Below are 25,652 nucleotides of genomic sequence, written 5' to 3'. Positions count from 1 at the left end.
GTTGTTTTTCTAAAATGACAATCTCTTAAAACTTAAATAAACAGATAAGGTACTATTTTAATAGATCTATGAATAATTAATAAGGGTACCCATTTTAAAATACAGTATGAAGATTTGAGAGCTGACATATTTCCCAAAAAAAAGCAATATGCTATGGCACCACTCCAATTTTAAGTTAAATGTCCACTTTTCAAAGGTAATTAGAAATACTTTCTATTTAATAGGAAAGCATCTGATAATATAAAGCCAAAAAGCATCTGTAAAATAATTTTAAGAGTGAATTTACAATAAAATGGTTAGTATTTTTCTTGGAGAAATTTGTAAACAACGCAAATATGTTGGGAATTTCCTAATGAAAACAGCTAATTTAAATTGTTTGTATCAAAGTAAAATGTACTTACAAGTGAATCTGCATCAGGGCATTCCCTATTAAAACAAACAAAATATTAGAAATATTCAACTATTAGAACTATCTGACAATAATACTATATTGAAAGTGTTTACCTTGGTATTTAAGCCTAAATTTAAACTCTACAAAAATATTTTGAGAAATCATATCATAAACATTAAAATATACCAAATAGTTTTAAAATTCAAAAGAAGGCATTCCTATAGCCATAATGCATGATAAAATAAAACACAAGTATTTTTAAAACTACTTTCAAAAGTACTTCATTTCCATGAATATATACATGAATCATTATCAAGGAAGCTGTCAGTCCTATAAAAATTTCTAGTGGCTTTCAATTCTTCAGGGAGAAGAATCTCTATCTACCCAAAGACTAAGCACAAACCAGAAAAATCTACAAATTGAAGAATTTTCTTATAGGAAGATAGGATGGAATTGACTGAAAAGATGAAAAAAAGGAGATGACTACTCTATTAATCCAAATAGAAGCACAAAGAGACAGGGTAAATGCAAACCCCACGTCTTTATAACCACTTAAAAGTCACTTAAAATTACAAATTTTGAAAAAGAGCTTCCTTATTGGTATATAAGGAAAACCTATGCATACTCTGAGGAAATGTTCCAGAAAAGGCAGTGTAATAATATATTCAATCCCTCTATAGAATCAAATCAATTAAGATGTTAGAACATTTCTATTAATACTTTCTACCTTTTTTAGAAGATACAGTTTAAATGTAAAAGCAAGTATAAAGGTTTACTCTCTGGCTTTAAGCCAGAACTCGCCAATTTTGGAGGTAAAGCACTTATCTGTATGCCTTCACAGTGGGCTCTACAGAGAACTGCAGATGAAGCCCCAGGAAGAGCAAGCTCTTCCATAACCGCTGGCATTTCAAAAGCCTTCAGGCTACAAGAAGTTTGCCAAGAGCCTCCAGCATTTCAAGCAAAGTGAATTCTAACATTTTTTCTGCCAGGAAGTGTTGAAAGAAGGCAATCACAGTATAGTGGTTTAAGAAAAATTTTCTGCCCTAGGATTCTCATCAGTAAAAAAATACTCCAATACCCAAGTAGCCTAATGAACATATTGGGAAATGACTCACGAAAAATTATTTTTAAAACACAGAATATACAAAAATATTATAACCTTACTGAATGAACAGCTGTGAAAAACACATATTATAAAAATATTTTAATCTATGGCCATTACTTTCTATAATATAGTCACTAACAGATGAATTGGCTGCATTTTAAAAATTTACTTACAAATCAATTGTTTAGATGTCAAAATGTATTTCCACTGTTAAAAAGAGATTAGGTTCCATTCCATAGCAAAATACCCCTTTCATAAATGCTCAAAAAAGGACATTTGCAGAAGAGATGGTAACTACAGATATGAATCACTTTCCAATTGGTCTTGTTAACCAAATACCACTTGGGCTGAAGAAACAGACATTTAGAATTGCAGAAATTCTGAGAACTTCAGGCGATAAAAATATAACTAGATAGGAAGCAAGAACACTCACAGCACAAACTGTTCTCTTGTATCGCAAATATAAATGCCCATCAAAATAGTAAATCTCTTGAGAGGTCTGAATATATTAGAGAATTAAGGATTTTAAACAAATTTTCAGCCAATGTTACTGAGTCAACAAATCACTTAAGACTTTTAATTAGTGTCTCTTCAGTTTAAATGGGTTGAGTAATTACAGAAAGACTTCTTTAATTCCAGTTTGTCTTTTTAATTATAGCTCAATGCTTCTCAAGCACAGATGTATATTATGAATCACTAGGCTGCTTAAAACAAAACAAAAACTATGCTGGGGCCTCACACCCAAGAATTTGGTTTAATTGCTCTGAGATGGGGCCTGGCATAGATATATTTAACTTCCCAGGTAGTTCTAATGTTTAGTCAAGGTAGAAAACCTCACTTAGCCAATACTAGTTGAATTTCTTGTATATTAATTATATATTCTTTACATACTAATTTCTTATTTTCAAAAAAAAGGTAAATAGAATTTATACTCCATTCTCCATCTAAAAATGATGACTAGTATAGATGCTGAAAACATGTTAGGGCTTTTTTTCTCCCACATTTAACATTTTCCACTTATGTGTACGGATGGTTCCCGACTTACAATGGTTCGACTTAAAATACTCTTCAACTGATACTCTACAGTGTACAGATAGATGCTCCTTGATTCACAGTGGAGTTATGTCCCAATACATCCACCGTAAATTGAAAATACTGTAAGTTGAAAATGTATTTAATACACCTAACCTACCTAACCTTTAATACACCTAACCTAGTTTAGCTTAGCCTACCTAAATGTGCTCGGAATACATTAGCCAACAGATGGGCAATTATCTTGAGTTTCATCTCATGAGTAATTGCCTTTCTCTTCTTATCAAAAGCAGGAGATACAGATGGGTGTTTTGTAGACATGCTGGGATGCAGAACCATAAAACACAATATCCAAGAACGCTGGCAATACAGTACATTGCAGAGTACTGCTTGTTCACTCTCATGATAGCGTGGCTGACGGGGGGCTGGAGCTGGGCTGCCACATCACAAGAGTATCGTATTATATACATCAATAGCCTGGGAAACGATCAAAATTCAAAATTCCAAGTATGTTTTGTACTGAATGTGTACTGCTTTCACATCATCGCAAAGTTGAAAAATCATTAAGTTGAACCATTGTTCAGTTGGGGACTGTCTGTACTGTGTTGACTGTGTTTTGCCTATTGTTTTCTGAGCACGTTTAAGGTAGGCTAGGCTAAGCTATGATGTTTGGTAGGTTAGGTATATTAAAAGCATTTTTGACTTACGTTATTTTCATCTTACAATGGGTTTATCAGGATATAACCCCATCATAAGTCAAGTAGCATCTGTACATATATTGCTATATGCCTGTATGCTTAAAGTTGTCTAGAAGGATCTTCATCAAATTGTTGACTATGGGTTTTTCCTTAGGCATTAAGACTTAGAAGAATTTTCAGTTTTCTCTGCAGTTTTAATTTTTCAAAATATGCGCGTATCATTTTATAAAATAAGAGTATCTTTAAAGTTTCAACTTGAAGACACTAAAGCTTTTGTATCGAAATTTTAAAATAAGAAAAGTTAATGCTTTTAACTAAAACCAGAAGACCCGGCAAATGAAATTTAGAAAAGTTTGTGTGAGTTATTTTCAAAAGAACTTTTCCTTTTTAAATTCAAAACAAGTCTGAATTATTTATAACAAAAGAAAGGATTTTGACAATATTTAATATACTTACACAGATTCTGCATCCTTTTCCTTTTTAATTATTCCTGGCAAACCAAAAGTCTTTCTTTTCCTTGGTTTTATACCTTAAAATAAATGTATACTGTTACAAAAACATAATTGTTCTTGTTAAATATATTAAACTTATGAATATATCTTGTATCTTGACACAATTTGCTCATAGCTGTTGATACTAAATTTGGATGAAAGAAATAAAAGTATCTATTGCTAGACCCTATTATTTAAATTAGAATTATAGTCCGTGTAGACTTTTCTTATGTTAATCTAATATAGCCTATTATTCACCAAAAGATTATAAAACATTCACTCAACCAATGAAATTCTCTTTTCTTCTCCTAAATCTCCCCCAAGTCACCGCAGGCAAAATAAGCATTTGCAGATATCTTAAACTTCAAAGAAAGAACATTATTCACTATATTATATTTTGTTATAAATAAAGGTCAAATCATGTTTCCTGTTTAGAGGGTCACAAAATGTTAATGTGTTATTTCAAATAAACAGCTGACACAACAGATCAAAAAGCTGACACAATATATCCATTAATAGTACAACATGAAAACTTATATGGCATTCTTTTGTCCATGTGTTATCTCTAATATAAACGTTGTAAGTGGATCCTCCCATAACTGAGGAACAAATACCATCTTTGTTTTACCTAATATGGCAGTTCTCCCTCCTTTTCTTGCATGACATATTATTTTTTAAAAATCAGTCATGCTATTAATTGTTGATGGAATTTAGCACTTAAAGCCTAGCTATTCACTCTTTGAGAACTAGAGCATACCTAAGCTAACTTCTCATCTTACAGATCAGGAAACTCAAAATCATTTTTTGTTTTTGTTTTAAGTTAGTGTTATACAACTAGTGAACACTACAGCTAGGATTAGAATCCACGTGTCTTAGGAAAATGTATTTGCTTTCATGCAAAACAAACTCCCTCAACTATGTATTTGCATATTATGTTATAATATTTAAAAAATCAAATACCTTTTTATTTTCACAGAGTAGGTATTATTTATTATCTACATTTTACAATAAAGAACGTTGAAATAGAGTTTAAATCATTATTGCTCTCAGTCAAGTAGCTAGTAACTGTAAGAAATCTGGGCCCCAGAGCTCCTGACTGCTCCAATAATAACCTTACTCATGACAACAAACCATTTCTCCAAATTTTTACACGTCTTAGAAAAAAATAGAAATTTGTTTTCAAGTTATTTCTAGTAACTCACAAAGTGAGATATACAAAACATGACAAAAATAGCAGGCATTTCTTGGGTTTCATACTATGGAAAAGATCAATTTAAATTGAAAGGGTGTGGACCCTTTCTTCAAGTCAAATCAGCCATTTTGAATGATGGTAATATTAACATGAATGCATAGCCTCATTAGTTACTAAAATGTTACCTACTATAGAATAAGAACTACACATTAATGTGCTGTGATGAGTTTCATATTTATAACATTAGAATGTTTAAAGATGGATGTCAATGGAGACAATAGTTTCAATGCATATTTGATAACAAATACATGTTATATTTAATCTTTTAAGATACATATTCTAATACACTAATAATCCTTTGGGCTAACTTACTGTTTATTTATTAAGTAAAAATTGGTAGCTGCAGGCCTTCAAACCACATTCAAATTTTTTATGTCATTCCATAGACATGCTGACATCAACGGATAGCATGCCCTCTTTATTTGTTCAATAAACAGAAGATATTAGCTAGTTGCCACACAGTACAAGTCAACTTACCTTCAACTGCACTAGCAGGGTCACATTCTTCAAATTCAATGAGGCCTAAAAACAAACAAACAAACAAAAACACAAACATGTTTTCTGGTAGAAAACAATCAGATCAGATCCCATTTACAATAAATTTGACCCTAAAACAACACAGGTTTGAATTGTACAGGTCCACTAATATGCGTTATTTTTTTCAATAAATACCTGTACTATTTTTGATCCACAGCTGGGAGTTCATGGGTGCTGAGGGCTGAATGTATGCATTGATCTACGTCATTTTATATGGGTGACTTGAGCATCCGTGGATTTTGGACCATCCCTGGGGGCGGTGGGGTAGGTAGGTCCTGGAACCAATCGCCCTCGGATACTGAGGGACAAGTTAAGCTTGGGAAAGTCAAAAGTCAAATGGAGATTTTTGACTGTGTGGGGGTCAGCGTCGCCAACCCCCACTCTGGTCAAGGGTCAATTGCATATCCTTATAAATGTTCTGAAATGTGTTCCAGTGTTATCTGATACTGCTAATTAAAATATCAGTAATAACAGTGAAAAAATTTGAGACTACTCTAGTATAGTCACAATTTACTAAAAACCTTTTATATATGATACTACAGAACTGTAGGCAGAGATCTAACATATAGATTCTGCCTTCAAGGAGTGTGCAGTATAGTTTAGAGAAAACAAGCAAATTTTTTCAAGCAAAACAAAAAAATAATAAGAGGCAACTGCTGAATCCTTGGTTGTGCTCATGGGAAGGACAAGATGACCAAGATTGTAAATGCTACTAGAATGTAAGCGTGGGCTCTTATCTGACCACTGTGAACCGGCAAATAATAGGTCTTCCATGTATATCCGCTGAACAAATTAATTCATTACATACTAGCTAAGTGGTGATGCTGGGATTACAACCCAGATCTCTCTAACTATATAGCAGAACAAGGAATATGATCTACAGTTTGCAGGCAATGGGAAGAGTTTTCATGTGAGAAGGTGATACACACATACACACACACACACACACACCCCCGCAAAGTGGTCTTACAGGAAAATTAATTTAGCACTTATATGAGGGATAGATTGTAGAGAGGGAGAAAATGATAAAATAGAAATCAGAAAACAATTAAAATAACCTTGACAGGTCTGCTGAGATTAGCCTTAAATGCCACAAAATATGGTATACTTCATATATGTAAGATGTCAAATTATTTAGGTAGTAAAGAAAGTAGTAAAAGCATCAATTACTCTTCTACTGAAATATCCCCAAAGCAAAATATCAACTAAAAAATTACCTTCCATTAAATTATCATTTTACGCGTAGTCCTGTTTTATACAGGTCCAGCATTGTTGTGAAATAATTATTAATTTATTAATGGTAAATGGTACAACCTGCTATATCAAGAAATTTAAAAATAGAGTCTGAAGTAAAGAGTGGATAATGAAGGATTTCATTACTGCTTCTTCTAAGACATTAAGCTTAACTCGAACTATATGCAAATTCATGATCAGAGTTCTCTCACTGATCATTCCATTACAAAAGAAAACCACTGATTAACAAGAAAGATTTCTCTACAAGTAGGAGCATCTAAAAATATTGGTTAAAATGGGCTTCTTGCCCACAATCTAAGATTTACCTCTTCAGTTGCAGTTTCTATTCAAATAGAGTAGATTAACATTTAATGATAAGCAGAATAAAATGGTCATAAAACGAGTAGATAAACTAAGGCCCTGATGAGTTAATAAGCAGTACCTTCCACACTAGGCTGTTACGATATATCTTAGTTAAGTCAGAAAATGGCCCAATTAAAACTTTAAGGACTTTAAGTTCATTTTGGAAATACAGAAGTCAAGAATTCATTAAATGAAAGGACAATGAGCTTGTTCTTACAGTCTTTTAGAGGCCTATGTTAACAGCTGACAAAGAGATGAGAACTGAAAAATCAATAAAGAATTTTAATATGTGCATCTGATAATTAGCAACTTTTTACTTGGAGTAAAAATTATAAAGAATGAAAAATCTCTACCTAAATTATCAACAGCTTATGTACTATGAGCTTTACTATTCACTAATAAAACTTGAGAGAATATAACCATCTGTGTCAAGTAAATCTGAGTTTATAAACAACAACAAAAAAGACAACCAGAAATATGGTTAATCAAAAATTATCCTATACAGTAACACAGCACATAATTTTTGCCTAGTGACTATTTATAGAACCTCGAGGGGGCAGCCGGATGGCTCAGTTGATTAGAGTGTGATCTCTTAGCAATAGGGTTGCTGATTCGATTCCCACATGGGCCAGTGAGCTGCGTCCTCCACAACTAGATTGAAGACAATGAGCTGCCACTGAGCAGCCAGATGGCTCAGTTGGTTAGAGCGTGAGCTCTCAACAAGGTTGCCGGTTCATTTCCCATATGGGATGGTGGACTGCGTCCTCTATAACTAGATGGAAAACAACGATTGGACTTGGAGCTGAGCTGCGCCCTCCAGAGCTAAACTGAAGGACAACAACCTGGCTTGGAGCTGATGAGCCCTGGAAAAACACACTGTTCCCCAATACTCCCCAATAAAAATTAAAAAAAAAAAAAAGCATCTTCCTCATAATCAGGGTATGGACTTATTCTAGAGAGAAAAACAAAACACCAATGCCAAACAAATTGCATTATTTACAAATATTTAAAAATACGTTATAGAACTTTTATAGCATCACCTTAGCAAATATGATATACTTTTTAAGATTTTTGGATGCTTTAATGTATGTGAAAATAGTAAAGACATCCCTTAATTCTATAAAAATCAATCCCTGCAAACAAAATTCTACATTGTTTTCTCACAAAACCTTTTTTCCTATACAAGACATACCTTGATTGCTTTTCTCTTTATCTTTTCTAAACACTCTCTTAAAATCCATTAGAAATAGGAAAATATCCAATAAAAATAAGCTATTCAAAATGACACTTGAAATACAAGATGCCAAATCCTTTCAAATTGTGAAATACGTATTAAAAATTTTAAAGAGTATCATCCACGTGTAAGCTTTTCTATAAAAGACTGAAGTACCAACAGTTTCTGGGATAATAAAACTAAATATACCCTTTTAAAAAAACCATTAAATCATGCATGAAAAAGATTTTCTTTTCAAATGGCATATGCTCCACATGCTGCTTCACATGGCAGAGCTTTGCGTGCCTGGCTCACTGCCAGTTGACAGCTCAGCTGGATATCAGTGCACATTCTAACCCCCCTTGTAGCATGTCACTTCTGAACTGTTTCACAAGTAGAAAGTTTATTCAGCATCTCCCTCAAATGCAGTCCACTGCCCATCATTCTGCTATTTAATCATAAGACAAGTTACTTTTCTTGACAGTACCACAGCCAGAGTGGGAGTCAGAAAGAATCGTTCGCTACGACTGGAATTTCAACTCTTTTAGGCTCAATTAATTCTGTTGTCAAAATAAGTAACTGCTCTTTGTGCTTAGGTTTTATGCTGGGCCACAAGGGCAATTTAGTTTGTATAAAATCAAATAAGACGATTTTGGCTCTGTCTCCTGATGCTCTTTTACATATTATCTAAAAATACCATCATGAGTTTAGTTAAAGGCAGAAGAAACTAAAGGCAGACCTCCAAGAGGTCAATGTATTAAAGCAAAACAATTCTTACATATGATGCTTTAATCATCAGTTAGGAATAAATTATTGTTATCAAAAGAAAAGAAAAAGTCAACAACCTAAAGAATTCATCCAGGGACGGCCAGATGGCTCAGCTGGTTAGAGCGCGAGCTCTGAACAAGGCTGCCAGTTCAATTCCCACATGCGATGGTGGGCTGTGCCCCTGCAACTAAAGAATGAAAATGGAGACTGGACTTGGAGCTGATGGGCCCTGGAGAAACACACTGTCCCCCAATATTCCCAATAAAATTTATAAAATAAAATAAAAATTCATCCAAATCTTTTGGATCAAAACTTTTAAGAAATGGTACAGGAGGAAACACAACTTATTTAACAGTAAACTTTAATCACCACAAACATTTTGTGGAATAAGGTAGAATATAAGAAATGCGAAATATTTAATTAATAGTTTCCATTGTTTCAATTCTAAATCTTAGGCTACCAATGGCAAATTTGGAACTCTGTCTAGTTAAAAATTGGTCTCAAAACTCAAATAAGTCTGGGCTAACCAAATCAAGCATATTCCTGCATATGTCCAACTAAAACTATAGAACACTGGGTTCTAATTAGAAGCCTAAGTAAAATATACAAACATGCCCAGACCCTGAGTCTAATAAAAAAAATTATGATAATAAAAGGGGGTGGAAAGAGGGGAGGCAGGGAGGGAAAGAAGAGAAATGTGTGTATGAGACTCACAATAATGAGAATCAATGACACATTCTCAAGCTTGCTCCTGGGCCCGTGGAAAGCAACAGTCACATTCCGACATGTCAGGAATGATGAACCAGGCAAGCTAACATGAAAGGAAAGCATCCGACTCTAGCTTGTAGTGATATGCAAAGGGCACGGAAGCTCAAGCTCTGGTTCTACCACAGCATGCGGGATGATTACCGTGGACTAGTTACTTCCTCTTTTGGAACCTGGGTTGTATCATTTTCCTAAAGTGATATGAGGGATGATAACAAACCCTGTGCCGCATTTGCTTTTTCTGTCTACACGTACCTATATACGGTTTTCCTTTTTTGCTTGCCAAATCATTTACAAGTAAATTCCAACATCAACGCGACCTCACTTCAAGGGTATTTAATAAAGGGCTTGTAGCAAAAATTCCATCAATCCCAACTCCTAGTTGAACCTTAGGGCAATGCTTCATGCATCAGAATCACCTGGGTGGCTTGTTCAATCCCAAATTGCTGGGCTCCACCCCCAGAGCATCCTATTCGGAAGGTCTAGGTTGGTGCTCAGGAATCTCTGCCTTTTAAACAAACTCCCAGGTGATGCCCGTGTCTTGGAATTACACTTTGAAACTACAGTCCTAGGGAACCCCTGGAAACTACAGTCCTAGGGAACCCCTGGAACCACTGCCAGGTATTCATAAGTCTAGACAGTGCTTCTCCAAGTCTACTGTGCATACGAACTGCCTGAGGATCTTATTAAAATGCAGATTCTGATTCAGTAGGCTTGAGTAGGATTTGAGATTCTACATTTATAACAAGAATCCAGTGATGTAATGCTCCAGGTTCTCAACAATGGCTGCACGTTAGAAGCAGATGAAGAGTTTTAAATTATAGTGGTACCAAAGACCTGCCCTACACCAATACAATCAGAATTTTTGGGACAGTGTACTGTCTATCCCAGGATGGATGGGTGAATGGATCAGTGGATGGATGGATGGAAGGGAGGGAGGGAGGAAGGGAGGGAAGGAGGGACAGGGGAAAAGGAAAAGAACTGAATAGGAAAAAGGAAAAAATTTCCATGAATGATTCCCATATGTACTCAAGGCTTGAGAACCAGTGATGAGGCAAAGTCAGGAACTATGGTCTTATATCAAAAAAACAGAATTTTGGGGCCGGCCCGATGGCTCAGGCGGTTAGAGCTCCATGCTCCTAACTCTGAAGGCTGCCGGTTCGATTCCCACATGGGCCAGTGGGCTCTCAACCACAAGGTTGCCAGTTCAATTCGAGTCCTGCAAGGGATGGTGGGCTCCGCCCCCTGCAACTAAGATTGAACATGGCACCTTGAGCTGAGCTACCTCCCGGATGGCTCAGTTGGTTGGAGCAGGGGCTCTCAACCACAAGGTTGCCAGTTCGATTCCTCGAGTCCTGCAAGGGATGGTGGGCTGCGCCCCCTGCAACTAGCAACGGCAACTGGACCTGGAGCTGAGCTGCACCCTCCACAACTAAGACTGAAAGGACAACAACTTGAAGCTGAATGGCACCCTCCACAACTAAGATTGAAAGGACAACAACTTGACTTGGAAAAAAAGTCCTGGAAGTACACACTGTTCCCCAAATAAAGTCCTGTTCCCCTTCCCCAATAAAACCTTTAAAAAAAAAAAAAAAAAAAAAACCCAAAAAAAACACAGAATTTTAACCATGAATTTCAGTCACTGCAAAACCTTCCAAATTTTCATCTAGTTCTCCAAACAGAATCTTTGCACTGATATATATTCTCCTCCTACATCCAAAATCTGCCTCCATACCCACACACTGAGTCATGTTTTCACCCTCAGTGTTTATGATAAAACCTTGGGCAATTATACCCAGCTCACTACAATCTCTTTTCTCTGGGAACTTCCCCCTTCTCCACACATGATGAAGAAGCCACGTTTATACTGCATGACCTAGTCAGAGCTCACTGGACTAGAAAGATTACCTGACCCAAGATTACTTGATCAGATTCTTTCTCCCAGAAATCTGAGGGTACAAAACCTGGGTTAATTTTGAGCTATAGCACCAATTAAGAAACAAGTAAAAGTACCTACAAATTACTGGGCAGTCACCTATGTCATGTATCTGGAAAAGCAAAGGAGAAAAAATAAAGCAGTAAAAATGCAGAGATCAAATAAAGGAAAAATGGTATCTAGTGTGCCTACAGGTTTGAGTTTCCTTCTACAGTCTGGCTATACTCCTGATTTTGGATTCTTGGGATACCTCAGTTTCTTTCCAGTACATTACCGTTTAAGCTCAAACTGGCCTGAGTTAGCTCCTTTTACATACTGCAGAAAGAACTAAACTCTGTCCTTGTTATTATGCACACGTAAAAATTATAATCAGCTTACTTTATATTTTTACTTGTATTCTGTTGCCAGTGTTTCTACATTTAACATTCTTCATGGCGGGTACTTCATTCAAATCAATAAACTAAGCTTTCCTTAAACAAAGCCTGCTCCAAACAGTCTAATCTTCACTCCACAATTTAAGATTATTATCATGAGGATCAGTTACTGTGCTGTGATATGACTGCAGATGTAATTGGTGCAGGTTGTCAGATTAAATAATTTCTGAACCCAACAAGAACAGCAGGATCAGCTTTTGAAAAAAGACTACGTATTGTTATGAGGTACACAATTCTAATGTATTATGACATACCTGCTACTAGTATACTATATAAGAAATGTCTTCTATTACACAAGCGTAGGCAAATGCTTTCGGTAGAGTCAGGGAATAAATATTTTAGACTCTGTGTGCCAGAAGGTCTGTCACATACTGACCTCTGCTGTTGTATGTAGGTGAAAGCAGCCATAGGCAATACATAAACAAGTAAGTGTGACTGTGTTCAACAAATCTTTTGTTGGCATGCCAATCTAATTTTTGTAATTTTCATGTATCACAAAATATTACTTTTTTATTTTTTCCCCTTATCAATTAAAAATGTAAACCCATTCTTTGCTTGTAATCCTCTCAAAAATAAGCAGGGCTACATGTGGCTCTACGGCCCCAGTTTGCTGACTCCTGCTCTAAAAGATATAAAAGAGAATCACTGTCAAGTGGCACATACATCCCACAGGGCACAGTTCTACACCTCTGCCCCAGGTGGCCAGGACACAATAGGTGGAGGTATACTCCTGCCCAGAATGAAGCTTTTCTGTTTTCTTTTCTTTGAGGGCTCTCCTCTTTTATTCTCCTGTTTGTGCTTATCTACATTATCCTCTCCCAGAATAATCGCTCTTTCTTTCCTCTTTCTCTGGCCATTCCCCCTTACTATTAAATAGAAAAACCAAGTAATCACAGCATATCGGGTGTGGTATATAGCTCTTTGGCTCTTCTTAGCTATTTTTAATTTTGCTTTCTACACAAGAATTTCTGCTTCTCTGGTTTTTAAAAAACAACTTTGGTGAAGGGAGTGATAAGAGGCAAATCTATTTATAGGTTTGACAGTATTCTAAATCCTTGATGGGTTTGGAAAAACAATCACTAGATTTTATTTTTTTAAATTATTTACTTTACCCTACACTTTAAGATAATACACCTAATGTACAGGTAAAATATCCTAAATATCTAATCAATCAATTTCACTTACGCATTCTGACCACAGTAATCTCATCTTTCCCTTTCCCTTTGTGGCTGCCTGTATTTTATGCCTACTTTCTCAGGCTTTTCCTATTTGTATTTTTAAACAAAGTATGGTCTCTGAAAGTTCTCAAATGGAAGCTATAAAACTGTATCACCATATAATGAAAATACAGACAAGCTTTTCAACAAAATCTTTTGTTTAAACATATTACACACTGGCCTACCAACTTTTTAAGTTATTTATCCTCGTTTCTTATAAATGGAAACTTGCGTAACTTTTATGAATTATAAACAGCAAGCATATAGTAAAATTAGCAGAATGACTATAAAACAGTAAACTTCAAAAATATGGATTTTAATCTCCTTTGGCAACTAAAATACTTGACAATGGGTAGAAATACTAGGATAATGTAATTACAACATAAAAAGATATTCAAAATTGGAAACACCTATTTATTCATGACCCTTTCAGACAGGTGCTTTGATATTCCAAGCATCCACTTACAGTGACTCAAATTCCAGAAGAGCTAGGCAGTACTATACTTGAAAAGTAATGACAAAAACAGTATGGAGGTTCCTCAAAAAATTCAAAATAGAACTACCATGTGATCCAGCAATTCTACTTCTGGGTATTTATCTGAAAGAAATAAAATCACTATCTCAAAAAGATACCTACCCAGATATCTTTTCATTGCAGCACTATTTACAACAGCCAATACCGGGAAACAAACTGATGTCCATCGACAGATGAATGGATAAAGAGAATGTGATATGTGTATATACAATGGAATATTATTCAGTCATAAAAAAGGAAACTGCCATTTATGACAACATGGATGGAATTTGAAGGCATTATCCTATGTGGAGTAAGTCAGAGAAAGACAAATACTGGATGATCTCACTTATATGAGGAATCTAAAAAACAAACTAACTCATACATACAGAGAACCGATTAGTAGTTGCCAGAGATGGGGAGTGGAGAATGGCCAAATGAGTAAAGGTGGTCAAAATGTACAAACTTCCAGTTGTAAATTTAAAAAATCCTGGAGATGTAATACACAGCATGGTGACTACAGCTAACAATACTGTACTGTATATTTGAAAGCTGCTAAGAAAGTAGTTCTTATCACAAGAAAAAAACTGTATGTGTGGGGATGGATATTAACATATTTTGGAAATCATTTTATAATATACACGTGTATCAAAGCTTTATAAACTAATATTATATCAAGTGTATCTTAATAAAAAAGAAATGACAAAAATGCCACTACATATAAAATAATCTCAATGAATAGGAAAAAAATTTTAATGCTCTCAAAGTGTTTGATTTATATGGGAAAATTAATGACATAGTTAGAGGTTGTTATCTTTCAACAGATAACTGACTAAAAAAATAGTCTTTTATTCAGCATAAGAGAAATAGGTTAACTTTTAGTGTTACAAATTTTTTAAAGAAATGGGCCTCTTTTTATAATGTGTATCCCATAGGACTTAAACTGAGGTGTGATCAGAAAACACAATGAATGTCTAAATTAAAAAAAAATTTATTACAGTAAAAGACACATTGCCATTAATCCCCCTCAAAATATTCCCCCTTTGCTTTGAACACACTTATGCCATTATTCATGCTACTGTCTGAAGCAGTTCTGGAAGTCCTCTTTCATGAGTGTCTTTAGTTGCACTGTCGTGGCTGCCTTGATGTCCTGAATCAATTCAAAACGTTTACTTTTCATGGTCATTTTGACTTTGGGGAACAGCCAGAAGTCGCACGGTGCCAGATATGGCGAATAAGGTGGATGAGGACACACTATAATGTTTTATTGGACAGAAATTGCCAAATACCAGAAGCAATGTGTGACATGGAGCCTTTCCATTGTGATCACAAAATATGGTGAATGCTGCTGCCGAGTGCCATCCAACGGAAAGGCAGGGATCTTCAATATGGGAAGCAGCGTGTCGAACCTTAGTAACAATGTGTGACAAGTTTCAACTTGTTTGGTGCAGTCAGTTGGGTGTGAGCCACGGTTGACAGAAGGTGTGTTTTGAAGTGTGCCATAAATCATCCTCCATCATAACAACACTCCATGTCACACATCTCTTCTGGTATGGCAATTTCTGTCAAATACAAACATTATGGTGAGTCCTCATCCACCTTATTCACTGGATCTGGCACTGTGCGACTTCTGGCTCTTCCCCAAAGTCAAAATAATTCAGGACACTGAGGCAGCCATGACAGCGCAACTAAAGACACTCACGAAAGAGGACTTCCAGAACTGCTTCTGCAAGTGGCAAGAATGATGGGATAAGTGTGCTCATAGTGAGGATGAGTATTTTGAGGGGGATTAATGGCAATGTGTCTTTTACTATAATAATTTTTTTTTTTAAACATCCATAGTATTGTTTGATCACACCTTGCAGTTTAGGAAGGAATTCATCCACCAGAGGGGGCCCTTACCTAATAGGAGAAATAAAATGTTAACAGCAGTCAAAGTATATGTGTACACAATTGAAAATTAGAACTCATTTTACAAAACAAAATCCTTCAAGTCTATGAATTCCATACAATCACATATAAAATTGTGATTATTTTTCTGAGAAACACAAAATTTTATCACTGCAGACTTATTCATTCATGTGACCATAAGCTTAACAAATGTCTATGAGAGAGCTGTATCCACAGCAAGTCAACTAGAGAAGTAATATTTATCCCTTCCACTCCACCCCACACAAACACCTCTTTTTAAAAAGTTAGTTCTAGGACCACCTTTTTTTGAAACTCAGTCACCTATATACACAACGTCAACAGTCATCCTGAAACAGCTACCTAATTCTGGGCCTAGTGATTCTAGGAAAGCCCATGTTATCATTATTCTTGGAATCCATCTTAACTCTTACCATTTAACTACAGGAATTTTCTACATGTCTTAGTGTATCTTGAGGCCAGTAAATTTAAATTTATAGAAACAATATCCATTACTGGCTACCTATCAATCAGGTATGTATTAAATTTTGAAAATAACATTTATTAAGTACTCAATAAATGTAACATTATCACACATAAACCTACTAACAACCCCATGAGGCAGGTACTATTCTTATCCCCACTTTACAAATGAGGGCACTAAGGCTTAAAGGTCTCGATGCTAGTAAAGAGCAGACTACAAACGATAGGGCTAAGTACAGTGCTATACCACAAATAAGAAAATGGCAATTTTTACTGAGGTACATTCACATACAGTTGTTAAAAAAAAAAATACATGGAGATCTCATACACTTTGCCTGGTTTCCTACAATGATAACATTTTTGAAAGTATAATATAATGTCACAAACAGGATACTGATAATGATACAATCTATCAATCTTGTTCAGATTTTTATCCAAGGCATTTTTAACCAGCCAATACATCTTTGCTTTTATTCTATCAACACTTCTAAATGCTCTATAACAATTCTATTTGTTCCCCAGTTGTTTGATACCTCTCTTAATTGCTCTTCACTTATAATTTAATCTCTTTCCAAAGAATTTTAGGGTTTCTTGCTATTCTATAGTTATGTATCTCAACATCCTTATTTTCTCTGTGTGTGTGTGTGTGTGTGTGTGTGTGTGTGTGTGTATGTGTGTTCTCTCTCTCTCTCTCTCTCTCTCTCTCACACACACACACATTTAGTTCCATTCTAATTGTTCCACAGGATGGCCTTGGGATCAAGAATCCTGGCATTAATCCCAGCTCTGTCATGTACTTGTTTAGGCAAATCATTTAACCTCTCAACACTTCCCTCATCTGAAAAATGGGAATAATAGTACCTACCTTCAAAGAATTGTTGAAGATCAAAGTTTGCCTGCAAAGTGGTGAGCACAGTACATGGCACAGAGTTAAGTGCTCACTATAATTTACTATTCTGTCACCAAGACTTTTCAAACAGCAAATCCATCCATCCAAACTCCTTAACACCCTAACTTTACTATTATATGCCCATTTGTTCATTCAACAAAAAAAATGTACTGTTTACACATAAATAACATAAACAGGTGAATCAAATACATATCTTTTCTTCACAAATACACAATTACTAAAATTTTAGACAGCAACACCACACCAAAAAAAATGTACTGTTAAAGTTCTCCGACACTTTTGATGGAGGAAGTAACACATGACCCTGGCTCTTTTTAAGTTTATTCATCAAACAAATAAATGGGAAGACATGGGATAGGAAAGGAGTGGGATACATAATTTTCTAGAATAAAGACGTAAGGGCAACTAAGTGCAAAGAAGGGGCTCTACAGGAAACAGCAAACAGTTCAGGTTGGCTGCACTGAAGGGTAAAGTAAAAGGAATAATGGCAAGTGAGACTAAAGACTGATCAGAACCTGATCCTGAAAGGCTTTGAATCTAAGTCCAGAGTCTAAATTTCATTGTGTCTATAATGAAAAGTCAAGGATTTATGAGTAGTGAAATTATGAGTTCATAATTGTATAGTCAAAACATGAATGTGCTATAACATGTAAAACGGATTAGAAAATAAATTTCTGCTGTGCTAGTATTTAGAAACCTGTTGGTACAATTACTCAGGTAGGTAGAGAAAGCATGGAAAGGTCTGAAGGGAAAAAAAAAACTAACATAATTGAATCAATATGATTTGAAACTTAATGAATTGTGGGAAAAAGAAAATTAAGATGATTGAGGTTTCAAGCCTTAATTCTGTGAAGTGTGCGGAAGAAAAATGGCTCCCACATTCTCTACAAATTATTTATCTATTTTCCTAAATTCCAAACCATATTCTAACTTCTTTACTGGACTGAATTATTTTTGCCTGTGGAGTGAAACGAATATCTCCCAAGAACATGGTATAGTAACTACTAAATAGATCTGGAAGAGTCTAAGTATGAGGACCAGGGGAAGGGAATGGGCTACCTACCACATTTGATACACAATAAGACACTTATTAAAATTAAGATTCAAGATACCTATAATCATTTGTTCATAAAATAGGAAGCAGGATTTTTGTATTCGTTTGTTCACTACTGTATCACCAGTGTCTAAAACAGTTAGCACTCAATTAATATATTTGTTGAATATATATGAAAATGAAAAAAGAAAAAAGTTATTGAATTTTAAGAAAGGTTCTCCGTTGGTCTCAATGCTCTGAGCATTCAAAAGTCTTTCCGATTCTTTTTCTTATTAAAATGGCCTATGGTTGCTGACTTATTTTCAAAAATAATAAACTGCAATATATTAATATTAATTAAGTAAAGGTTATAATAACCATTTGAAGTGATACTAAATTATTAACTTTTTGTTTTAAAGGTTAAAACAAAAACTTTAATTTAACACATCATCAGACACAAAGTAAATGATACCTGAGATTTTACACAGATTTTTAGGTATTTCCCAAGCTCCATTTTGCAGTTTTGGAATTTAAAGGCAAACACATTTGTTGCTGGTTGGGAAATCTGAATACATTTCCTTGCAGATTTTATCATCTTACCAGGTCTTTCCTTCCCAGTGCCTTTTGATTCAGCAAATTTTTCTATCAAGCTTTCAACTGTAGTGTTAGCCATGTTATTTATAAATTCTTCATGGACCTATTAAAATGAGATAAAGATAAATTCTTTCTTTTTAGATAAATATTCTTACTGTATGTCAGACAAACCTTCCACAAAGCAATTAAAATTCATTATACGAAAACATGCATTTTTTTTTTAACCCAGAGCCTTAGACAACTTTTATTTACTTCACATACTCTGTTACCTGACTTACAGTGCTAGTAGATCTGTGGATATTAACTATGTTTACATGAACCCCTTAAGATACGGCCACATGACCTAAGAAGTAAAGGCAATTTCTGTTTCCATCTTGGAATGTCTGAGACATAATTCTTATGGTAAGTAAAACTTACAGAGACAATGAAACAGCTTTAGATCTTTAATAATAAAGAATAACGAACTTCATCTTTCTCTACTATATTTCAATGCATCCCAAACTGCCATCATTAAACCACCTTTATATTTTTGGAAAGTTTCTAAGTTCTGTAACTTACTGAAGCTGCTGTTCTAACTTTTTTAAAACAGTAAAACTTTAAAAAAAATATTTAAAAGTTTTGACTTCAGAATTTTTATGTGAAGAGAACAGAACATATTTAATTTTAAAAATTAATTTGAGGGGTGGACGGGTGGTTCAGTTGGTTAGAGCGCGAGCTCTGGGCAACAGGGCTGCCGGTTCGATTCCCACATGGGCCAGCGAGCTGCGCCCTCCGCAACTAGAATGAAGTCAATGAGCTGCCGCTGAGCTTCCAGGTGGCCAGATGGCTCAGTTGGCTGGAGTGTGTGCTCTCAACCACAGGTTGCTGATTCGACTCCCGAAAGGGATGGTGGGCTGCTCCCCTGCAATTAACAATGGTGACTGGACCTATAGCTGAGCTGCGTCCTCCACAACTAAGACCCAAAGGACAACAACTTGACTTGGATGGAGCTGATGAGTCCTGGGAAAAACACACTACTGTTCCCCAATAAAAAAAAAAAAAAAAAAAAGTCCTGGAAATACACACTGTTCGCCAATAAAGTCCTGTTTCCCTTCCCCAATAAAACCTTTTAAAAAATAAAATAAATAAATAAATAAGAATAATAATAATTTGAATTATCACCGTTGGTGGCCAATCAAAAATCCAGTTTATTTTACATTTAATACATATAAATACATATTCTTTATCTGAAATAATTCAGTATCATGTTATCAGTTTTGGATTTTTAAAGAGTGATAAATGAACATAAAATTTTTATGAATCAGTACAACAGAAGAAAAAACTTACCTGGCCTATTTGCAAATGAATTTCTTTTATTGCATTTGACAAGGATCCTATAATTTCCTTTATATGAATGAGATGAGTTTCTTCAATGTCTTGAAATTTCTAGGTATCAAATATAAAAAGTTACATATATAAAATATATATATATTACGTATACACAGATTCTGAAATAAAAAAACTCTTTAGAAGATATCTCAATACAGCTAACCAAATTTAGCAAGTTACCCATCATGTAATACTTAGCAATGCTTCTAGACAAATGGGTTTAGTAAACATACTGAAATACCGCATTGAAAAAAGTTAACCTTTTGTTATACCATTTCTCAAGTGTCATGAATTTTTTCAGAGTTTGAAGATACCACAAATTAAAATCTATAATCATGATCAGAAAATGAGGAGACTCAGAAGATAATAGTGTCACAAAAGCGAAGGGAGAAGTGTTTCAAAAAGTAAAAAGCAGTTAGTTGGCAAAGCAAAAACTGCAGTTTACTTCTGAAGACTTTACAATCTAGCCCACAGACTCTCAAAATGTCTTTCTAATCACTGAACGTTTATACATAGTCTTCAAAAGAAATATTCTGTGGTCAAAGAAATTTGGGAAGCCTGTATACTCTATCTTAGCAGTTCTCAACTGAAGGTGGCGATGCATTAGATTACCTGGGGAATGTTTTCAAACTACAAAACACATAGATCCTCTAGTACTACCTAGGGTGTGGGGGTAGAAAGAGGTGAGAATTTTGTTTGGAAAAGAAAATTCCCAGATTATCCTGGTATTTCTTCCCCAGAAAGTGAACTGCTAGACTTGGTTTCACAATAAACATTAAAAACTGAAAAATACTGAAATAGCAAAATTTGTTTCACTCTGCTTAACCCAGTGTTTTTCAAATTTCTTTGACCGAACAACCCTTTTTGTTTTTCTTCTTCTCTGAATATTAATATCTTACAGAACAATAATATTCCTCAAAACAGGATTTGGGAAATGCTGAACTAGCCATTTGCAAACAAAATACATTTGTCATTTCCATTTCCACTGCACAAACCTGATTACCTTTTTTTTTTTTTTTGCCAAATTAAATCAGTTCTAAAGAATAGGCCTAAATGCCTTGTTACTTTTCTACGGTTATCAAATTAATTTGCCTCACACCATATTTACTGTCCAGTTTTCTTCAGCACTGAGTTCCATGATCAGAAATTACTTAGCCTAATGATCATGTCCATATTTGTTTAAAGAGTCTGAACTTTTAAAAAAAATCAATAATGATGAAATTACAGTTTTAGCAGTAATACAACAATAATCCAAAAACTTGAATCAATTTTGTTCATGAGGAATGGCAGTTAAAATACAGTGCTTGTCTTGACTAATTTTAACTTTGACCAACTCAATGAAAATACCAACATTGCAAGATCCTAAATTAGTCTTAAGCATTGAGGAATATTTAGCAGGGGCATGATCCTGTTTTATGTTCGCCTTGTAAGAAGTTACCCTCAGTTTAAATTTCTGTAATTTAATAAACAAGATATCTCCTCATAGACAAGTAGGCCCAAATCCTGGAAAGCTTGGTCAAACATCCACTAATTTCATATGGATGACCCCTAATTCCAAGAAAACTGTGTCTTCTCATTCTCTTTTGAAAGAGCAACAGTGAGTAAGGCAGATCCTTCATTATTTAGAAAAAATCTTGAAGCACGAAGCCACACAGAAACTCAAAGCATGATTCAGATGCAATTCTGAAATTGTGCTCATTTTTTTTTTGGCGGGGGGACACTGTTAAATATCACGATTCTTCAAAATTAGTGACTGCGAAACTCAGAGCAACTCAGCAATGGTAATTTAATCTCAAGTGTTTGAATATAAATAAATGAATTTTCTTGAACAAATCAGAGAATTTTCCTCCTTGCAATTTCAAGTTCACTGTGTTGGTATGTATTGTTACATTAGTATATTAAAAAAAGTACAATTCTGTCAGCCACTAAAGATGCATAAAAGCTCTCTAATCCTAAATCCTTATTCTGAGGGTACTGCTTAAACAAATCTCAAAATCTCTTTGAACTAGCCATCAACTGTTTAAAGGAAACAAAATCTCTATATTGTTTCAAGTTTTTCAAGCATCATTACTGATAGTGGTAAAAAGCATAAACACAAAGAGAAGTCACAACTTTAATCATGCTTAACCTCAACCCCAAATGAAAACAATTAAATCACAACTATTCCAAGCAAATTCTAGCCTCTTTCACCCCAGGGAATCATTCTTTTCCCACTAGTAAATATACACCTTGCCACCCAAATTGGATTCTCACTAGACTGACGGGCCCTTTCCTACTGGGATTAGGTCAACCAGCTTGGCCTGGAATAAAAGGGAAACGGAGATGTAAAATAATTCTTTTCACTTCTAAATAACCCAAAATAAAGTCTACCGTCTATCAAGAAACAATACTTTATCTGTTCTGCCAGTTGTGCATGTATAACAGTGACAAAAAGGGGGTGGAGGGTAAAAGGGGGCGAGAGGGAGAGAGCGAGAGACAGAGACAGACAGACAAAGATGGAACACAAGAAAGCACACACACACACACACACACACACACACACACACACATTAGCACAGTATACCATCATCTTTATTTAAAAGCAGCATGGTTACACATCTGCTCAAATAAATTAACATTCCCATTGTGGAAATAGGATAAACAACTAAAATCCAATTTGAAAACAAAAAATGTATGAGGCAGCAGAAAAAGATGAGAGGAAAAGAATGCTGAAAATTCTTTAAGAATACTTTTATAAAGCAATATAAACAAACAAAAAATACTAACAAATACTAATTCCTATTTTTACAAATTAAATAATTGAAAGGCAAACATTTTCATAGATAAAAACTAGTCACTGTGATGCAAAATTAACAAATCAATAATAATTACCTTATAAATGCATGTTCCTAATGATTTAGAAGACAAAAGGAAAACAGGAAGACAAAAGAACACTAGATGAAGTCGACAATGACCTCGGCTGCTATAAAATTCAAATTTATCTCACTGGAGTTAGAGCCTCAATTTAACTCAACTAACTAAACCCTTCTTGAGATATCGCTTCCAAGCTGCCATGGCATTATACTTCCCAGTTTTATTCCTTCTACGGCTTCTTACTTGGGTTTCAGCATCTCCTCCTCTCTCAAACTGTCAATGACCAACCTCTCAGAGCTTGGCCCTTTCTTCCCCACACTGTCCAAAGGTGATGTCATTCTGGCTTGTGTGCTGACAAGCCCCTATTTTATACAGGCTTATAATCTTTATTTAAAACCTTTGGAGCCAGGTGTTTTGGAATTCAAATATTTTGGGTTTTAAAATAAAGATAATATGGTGTTATTACCATATATTTGATAATACTACCAGCAAAATCTGCAGTAGCATCTGTTTATCAAACACATTCATATTTCTAAAGGTAAACATCAGACTAAAGATAAATAAAGCCTGTAACTAGCCTCACGTCAGTTTACGGCAAATTTTGTTTGGTGTGCAGAGCTTTAGGAATTCAGAATTGTGGACGAGGGGCTGTGAACAGCATGTTCGGCCCTGTTACCAGATCCTCCAAAGCTGCCCATGTGAAGATTCCACATAGGTATAGGTTGTTCAAAACTGAACATCTAATCCCCTTCTAACCCTTCAAACTAACACTTCTTCATCTAGTCTTCCCCATTCATCTCTATCCATGTAGACTTACAAGCCCAAACCAGGAAGAGATCTTTATCTCCCTTAGAACTCCCCCACACCCCACCCCTGTCACCTCCAAATGCATTCACTTCTCTCCTTCCCCAAGGCCACACTAGCCCTCAACCTTCTCACCTCACTACTATACTGCCTTCCAAACTGGACTCTTGGTTCTCCTTTGGCCTCACTGTAATCCATTCTTCACAACACTGTCAGGATTACCTTTTAAAATGCAGACCACATCATGTCACGTCCCTGCATACACAACCCTCCAGTGTCCCCCAACTACACTGAGGAGAAAACCCAAACCCTTACTAAAGCCTGGTCCTTGCCCATCTCAACCTCATTTGTCTCACCACCATCTCTCCTTACTCAGTTTTAGCAAGCATGTTCCACTTTCTATAATGTGACAGCTGTTTTTTACCTCTGGGTCTTCCTACCCTTCGTCTCCAATGCCTAGAACACGCTGGCCCCAGAATGAATCTCTTACTCATTCTTCAAGTCTCAGTTTTAAATGTCACTTCTCCGAAAAGGGGTTTCCCAACTCCCTAATCCAAATTAGGTCACCCCTACCTATTACTCTATCTCATGGAAGCCTGTTCTTTTCCCTTGTAACACTGTAATAGTTTATAACTCTGTATTTCGGCATGTATTTAATGTCTGCCTTCCTCCTCTCCACTGTACACTCCACCTAGAGCAGGGACATATTTACTTATATAGATACTGTGTATACCCAGCATCTAGCACAGTGCACACAACATGGTAAGTAAAGATGGATGCACATATGCCTGGTTTCTAAGATGTGAATCCTTTACCACTCCAAGTGGGAAGACTCCCTACAAGTCCAAAAAGTCAGATTAGTAAGTCCTTCTTTCACAGTTACTGAGTGCCTACTATGAGATGAGAACTGTTTTAAGTGCTGAGGAACATAAACAAATTAACCCTTGCTCTCACAGAACTTGTATGTTGTGGGGAAGACAGACAACAAAAAAATACGGGTAGAAGAGCCAGTGTGCTTCACCATGGTTCTAGCCCCTCAGACATGACAACTGGGAATAATGTTCTAAGAAGAGGTTTCTCCACCTGCCTCGGTACCAGAGTGACAATGAGGCAGAACAGCAACAGCTAACCCATGACGAACAAGTAGCACAACAAATAAACCCTTGCTATGGTAAGCCACTAAGATTTGGGGGGTTTCTTTGTCACCTCAGCATCCCCAGCCTATCCTGATACAAGAAATAAAAGTCATGGTATGTTAGATGATGAAAGAAAAGGTGCTACGGAAAAAAACAAAACAAAACAAAAAAACCCACAAAAGAACAAGAGGATAGGGGAGGAAGTTTTAGGAATGATTCACAAAAGGCACCCAACTTAAACCGAGGCCTGTAATTAAGGATCCAAGAACATCAAATTGGATATAATTATTCCATGCTTACGGGAGACATATTTTTATTGTGTGTCTTCCATCAATAAAATGGAAGGTCTATGAGGGCAGGGAGTTTTGATTGTTTTGTTAACTACTATATCTCAGCAGTTAGTCATTTCTAGTTTTCTTCTCAAGCAGAAGTCAATTTTAAAATCTACACATAAGGCTAATAGCACTGTCTTCATCATCTACCAGGGTCCTCATTTCCCCAAACTCTCTAAACAGCCTCTTCTGGTCTATCTGGATAATACCTTATGATATTGCATCTTGATACTCAATCTCCAAAACAAGGTGTATATTTTTAAAATAGCATTATTAAAACAT

The 25,652-nt window shown here is 35.5% G+C and overlaps 1 protein-coding gene across 1 annotated transcript in view; it reads right to left on the bottom strand.

Moving 5' to 3' along the window:
• FCHO2 (FCH and mu domain containing endocytic adaptor 2) overlaps positions 1–25,652 on the bottom strand; it is a 101,959-nt gene that overhangs the window by 38,334 nt on the left and 37,973 nt on the right. The window contains exons 7-11 of the mRNA XM_033110524.1: positions 20,204–20,302; positions 18,884–18,980; positions 5,447–5,491; positions 3,683–3,755; positions 402–426 (exon numbers count right to left, since the gene is read on the bottom strand). Coding sequence (XP_032966415.1) covers positions 402–426; positions 3,683–3,755; positions 5,447–5,491; positions 18,884–18,980; positions 20,204–20,302 — 339 coding nt within the window. The remainder of the gene's footprint in view (positions 1–401; positions 427–3,682; positions 3,756–5,446; positions 5,492–18,883; positions 18,981–20,203; positions 20,303–25,652) is intronic.

Source organism: Rhinolophus ferrumequinum, chromosome 7 (assembly GCF_004115265.2).
Source record: "Rhinolophus ferrumequinum isolate MPI-CBG mRhiFer1 chromosome 7, mRhiFer1_v1.p, whole genome shotgun sequence".
Taxonomy (NCBI): Eukaryota; Metazoa; Chordata; class Mammalia; order Chiroptera; family Rhinolophidae; genus Rhinolophus; species Rhinolophus ferrumequinum.
This window is presented reverse-complemented; position numbering and strand designations above follow the sequence as displayed.